Source organism: Quercus suber, unplaced genomic scaffold (assembly GCF_002906115.3).
Source record: "Quercus suber isolate HL8 unplaced genomic scaffold, Cork oak 2.0 scaffold_271, whole genome shotgun sequence".
Classification (NCBI taxonomy): domain Eukaryota; kingdom Viridiplantae; phylum Streptophyta; class Magnoliopsida; order Fagales; family Fagaceae; genus Quercus; species Quercus suber.
The window spans coordinates 204,275-210,036 of NW_027069727.1; the positions used below are offsets into that span (position 1 = coordinate 204,275).

At 32.0% G+C, this 5,762-nt stretch overlaps 1 protein-coding gene across 1 annotated transcript; it reads right to left on the reverse strand.

The window, feature by feature from the left end:
• Nucleotides 1-1,223: 1,223 nt before the first annotated feature.
• On the reverse strand, nucleotides 1,224-5,459 carry LOC111988942 (SPX domain-containing protein 3). The gene is made up of 3 exons (XM_024020747.2): nucleotides 5,162-5,459; nucleotides 1,905-2,070; nucleotides 1,224-1,778 (listed from the first exon to the last, which is right to left on the reverse strand). Exons 1-3 carry the CDS (start codon nucleotides 5,405-5,407, stop codon nucleotides 1,411-1,413), a joined length of 780 nt encoding a protein of 259 aa, XP_023876515.1. The 5' UTR covers nucleotides 5,408-5,459; the 3' UTR covers nucleotides 1,224-1,410.
• Between the last annotated feature and the right edge of the window lie 303 nt (nucleotides 5,460-5,762).

A 5,762-nucleotide genomic window follows, 5' to 3' on the forward strand; every position in this document is an offset into this window, starting at 1 on the left:
TCCCTAACAATCCCTCCCTCACATTAATACTTTTGTGACTCGAACCCATAACTTTAGCTCTAATATCACTTATTGGATTATTTAGACTTTTGTACACTCAGATTGTTTAACCTAATTAATTAACCAAGTTGATACTTCAGTTTATTATTCAAATCTAGGTTAAAGACAAACAATCATATCACTTAATGTGGAAAAGTAAAGAAGACAAGCAATATAATAACCTAAGAAAACCAATGAAACCATCTAGTTTCAAGGTAAAAAAAATGAAAAGAATTTAACCTAAACTATCCTAAAGGCAAAAACTTCAATATATAAAATGGAAGTTTTACAATAAATTTTTCCCTAAATCTAAAGCTACATTTTGTAGGACTTACTCATGTGACCACTCACAACTCCAAATTTACGGACTCTTCTATCTGAATTTGTCGCACACAAACACCTACATTTGTGACTCTGAAATCCCACTCAAAACTTTAAATCATCAACAGTTGTTGATCTTTTATGCAACAACTTATCTCCACTAGTTCTTGTATATAGATCTTCTTTTTGGTAGATGCTTGTTGAATTAGAATGTTACAAAACCTTACAAATCTCACAGGAGTAACTCACAAGGCTTCCAAGAACTTCTGAAATGTAATTAAGGGTTTTCCTTTTATACCTAATAGTGTTGAACACAAACCTTAAATGTTTCGCATGCTTTAGGTCTAATTTAAATTCTGCAGAATTCAATGATTGGTCGAGCCTTGTAGATTCTGAAGTTTTCTTTCTACAGCTTGACTGTTCTTGAATCTTGACTTGAACCAACATGAGCAATGTCTAACACTATTCTAAGACTTAGAAATCTTAAACTAGATATGTTTTAGTACTCGGTTTGCCAACTTACATAAAATTAGAACCTAAACGTTTATTCCTAAATATTTAGAACCTAACACTCCCCACCCAACCAAAAAAAGAAAAAACCTTGATACCCACATTTTACTATTAAGTTATATGTTTTATAATGAATCCATGGAAAGGTACTAATTATAGACTAACCCATGGGTAAAATACTTGCAGTACGAGTAGGATTAGAATCAAGTAAGATTTTGAGTACTTTGCTTGAATTCCAAGTAATATTAGATACAAATAAACATGGATTAAAGTTATATGATAGACTTGGACTTTGACTAAGATTGGACCTTAATATCTTTAACAAATCTGATATAGTAAAATGACATTCAATATATAGTGAAATATGTAATAATTCTATTCAAACGATTTCTAAATTTGATTCCCAAAAACTACCTTTAACTCTCCAGGAGTAAATATACTAAAATTTGATTACAGCATCCCCTAAAGCATAGGGAGTATGAAGTTATTAACCAACTACCGTGTTATAGAATTGTTATTGTTTAATACATTTCATCTATATTACACAGTGGGTATAGGAGAATTGAGTTGTACTGACTGAATGAGTTCAGAATCAGGCAAGTTCAGTGGAGGCAGTGAAAAGTGACCATAAGTTGAGCTTCCTCTTCTAATCTCTTGCATGCTCTGAAGGGCTGCAACAGTATTCCTAAAAATTCCTTCTCCTGCAACTATTATTGCTTCCCTTGCTTCTCTAGTTCTCTCTTCATCTTCAACTGGGAATACTGCATCTATGGTGCTTTCACATTGCTTCACAAGTTTCGATATAAGATCGGTTGTAAAGAAGGGCTGCTGCAATACCTTCTGAATGAATGGCAAGCGCAATAGGCCTCCCGTTCGCTTGTCATACTTCTTTAAGATCTTGGCCAACCCTACAAAACTCAAACCTTTTAGTATTCTAGTAGTGAACTTCATTTCTCATCAAAACAAGATTTTTATTGCCAAAAAAAAATTGTGCCTTGGTCTGTCAAAGGAGTTAGCTTAGCCTGATTTGGTACCTGTGTAATTGACATTGCTGTAGTTTACTAAGAGCACCATTTCACCATGAAAATCAACTATGTCTTTTCTGATTTTTGCCATTTCCTCTTTATAATCTGCCTCCGAAGGGTGATTCCCGTTAGGTCCCCATTTACCAATCACCCTCTGGATCCTCTGTTGTAACTCCTGAACTTTCAAATACATTTATCAAATTCGTGACTCTTTTTTCACTTAACTTGTGGGAGGATTACAAATTACAAGAAAGTAACACTTAAAACATAGCATCCTACTAGTACTATATACTTCGCAGGTTCCAAGAGCATATTTTCCTTGACAAACAGACAAAAATTCAACCCCAGAATACAAAGAAATGGTCAATTTGGGGATCATAAGAGTCAAAAAGTGGTCATTTGATTTTTTTTTTTTTCTTCATGCCATCTATCTATGCCTGCAGACATGTATATCAAAGTTTCACTAAAAAAAGTTTGAGCCATAGTTGAATACTTATTTCCATCATAGAGTTGAAAAGAATTTCACGACTCATTCAAAGTCAAACATGTTAAAACTTTATTAGTCCCGTGTATGGAATTCATTTTAGCATTGTTAAAAGTCATTGTCCGTTGTCTCCAAACATAACCAGCTCAAGAACCAGCTTGCAATTTTGTTTCTTCATGAGCATTAAGTCAAGAAAGTTGGGTATAGATTATGATACTTTCGTATACATGGCATCCAAGGATTGTATAGTGCAGTATTTTAAGACTTTTGTCATAATCTTTATAGGTGAATTAAATTTTGAAGGGGCCCAAGCCGGAATAGTTGTTGTGATTTATAGGAACTAAAATTCAACTTTGTGGGCTTCGAAGAAACACGAAATAAGGCCCAACTTGAGACCCATAAATTTCCTCTTCTTATATGTTTAAAGAAAGGAAGAAGTCCATCCAATATAATCTTCTTCTTTTTTTGGCACACCATTCAATATAATTTTAAATCCACCTAAAAAATGAGCATTTTAACCCTTTTTTTTTTTTATGGAAGAGTATTTTAACTTTGATTATGTAATTGATAATAACAATAAACCATCCAAATATTGAAAGATTATTCTATACTGTGATAATGTTAGTTAAATGAATATAAAACATAGTAAGAAATCACTTACCTCTAAAGAAAGTAACAAATCAAGGAAGGAAAAAAAAAATTTAGAGATTTAGGTTGTGTTTTAATTTAATTTATAGATAATCAACCGATTAAAGATCATCTATTGTTCAAATGTAATAATTTTACACATATAGTAAATAAAGTTCAAAATCATGAATTTTCTTCTCAATTAAAATACATAAAAAGGCCAAGCTATAAAGCACGAACTCTCTCATCTTTGCCTACATAAAATATAGGACCTCTTCAAATATTCTAAACTGTGTAAAATCACTATATTGTAGCATATTAGAATCAGAACATTTTGTCTTTTCCCAACAACCAATTCTTTTTAAAATTATAGACAAACAAACCTCTTTTTGGGACAAATTTACGACGAGATCCAATGCAAGTTATCGATTTCTACACATTATAAATTACTGATTTTGATGTCAATTCTAAACAAATGATAAGGTCACAACACTGTCTTTCTTGTTTAGATTATTCTTAATAAAAAAAAAAAAAAAAAAAAAAAAAAAAAAAACCAGAAAGGGACTCTTAGATCCTCTGATATTGGTTACTTCGGGACATCCAATAAAATCGAAACAATTGAAATCTAGAGATTTTGGACCTATTTGCACAGGACCTACCGCTATGGCTTAAGAATTGTCGTGCTTCAATGATTCCGTTCATTTCTATAGGCTACTAGTGGTCAAAACACTTCAAAAGCTACGTTCTAATCTCAATTAAACAAAAAAGTCTAATGTAGGAACTAGGAAGTTGATAAGTTTGGATGGCACGACTTTGAAAATGATCTAATCCATTAGTATTAGAAATGAACATCAAAGTTTTTTTAAGGCGAAAAAGTAGGCTTAGTCACAAGCTCTTATTCTAGCCAAAACAAAAGGAAAAAAAGAGTATAGTTAGTCACAACCTACAATATATTCTTTTTTAAAAGAAGCTTTTATTCTTTTTGTTTGGTTTAGTTGTCGCACTCAAAGTAATAATTGATTTTTATCTTTTTTAGAAAACTCATGAAACGTCATAATTGTTACAGTCTCTCAAAGTTTCAACATCATATTTTCGAATAATTCTAAATACCTCATTATCTTTTACATTATATAATTAGTTTCAACATCATATTTTCGAATAATTCTAAATACCTCGTAATCTTTTACATTATATAATTCCCGAATTATGAATTTATTCTTGAATAGTTTCAAGTATGCATGCATGTTTCTTTTTTCTTGTTAAATCTCTATCATTTTTAATATTTTCCTAAACATTCTAAGATCATAAAGCGAATTATGTTTCAAAATCAAAAGCTTCTATAACCTTGTATTTATCTCAAAATCAAAAGCTTCTATAACCTTGTATTTATCGTAGAAAGAAAGTAAGAAATAATCAAATAAGTGATTTGAAACACTAAATCAATAATTTGGTGATTAAAATGTAAATACTTGTCACACTAAATTTCATCATGTATTTGTATTTTGTAACATTTGTAAAGCATTGTCCAAATCATTAATTTTTTATCCAGATCATTAAAAATTTAGAACCCACAAAATATTTTCAAAAAAAATAAAAAAAAAATCTTGAATTCCTTATTATCTTCAACAAAATATAATTCCCTAATCCCGAATTTGTTCCCTAAATGCATAAATTCTATTAGACATATATAAGTGATGTGATTAGTGGGGGAAAATACATGGGATATCTTTTCCTACTACTCACGCTACACCCCCACATGGGTATCGTTTCCCATCTCCCAATCACATGCTAAGAAAATGGACCCCCCAAAGTGGGACCCACATTTTTTTGGTACACCAAACTTTTCAACTATTGCCCGTGACTCTTACATTCCCTCCCCCTCACCACTGCAACCGAGTCACCTCCGCTTTAGTGGGGAGTAAACTCAGTCAACTCACCCCAAACTATTTTTTCAAGAAAAATAACAAATTAAATATATACAAACATAAAAATGTGAAACAAGAAAACTATATAGTTAGAAAAAAAGTAAAAAATAATGCTGACAATATATTTGGTTACACTAACACCCATTTATTAACCTATAGAAATAAACTAGTTTTTTTATCACTTTTGTTTCAGTGTTTGGAGTAGAAGAAGTAAAAAAAAAAGACAGTACCTTATTTCGGATAACAAAATCCTCTTCTTGTTCCATGAAGAAAGCATTGAACTTCTCGATCTCATTGTTTAACAAGTACACAAACTCTTCCTCAGCCCTCCCATATTCGAAGGAACCATTCAACAATGTCGGAGCCGAAGAAATCGACCGGACAAGCTTCTTCAATTCCTTGTACGACAAAAACTGGTCCCTCCAACCCGGCAACGTTTCTTGAATTTGTTGCTTCAATCTTTTCCCAAACTTCATCAGTGCAACACTTATGAAAGTGTTTTTTTTTTGGTTTTCAAAAGCAACGACACATACCTTATTTCGGATAACAAAATCCTCTTCTTGTTCCATGAAGAAAGCATTGAACTTCTCGATCTCATTGTTTAACAAGTACACAAACTCTTCCTCAGCCCTCCCATATTCGAAGGAACCATTCAACAATGTCGGAGCCGAAGAAATCGACCGGACAAGCTTCTTCAATTCCTTGTACGACAAAAACTGGTCCCTCCAACCCGGCAACGTTTCTTGAATTTGTTGCTTCAATCTTTTCCCAAACTTCATCAGTGCAACACTTATGAAAGTGTTTTTTTTTTTTTTTTTCTTTTTTTTGGTT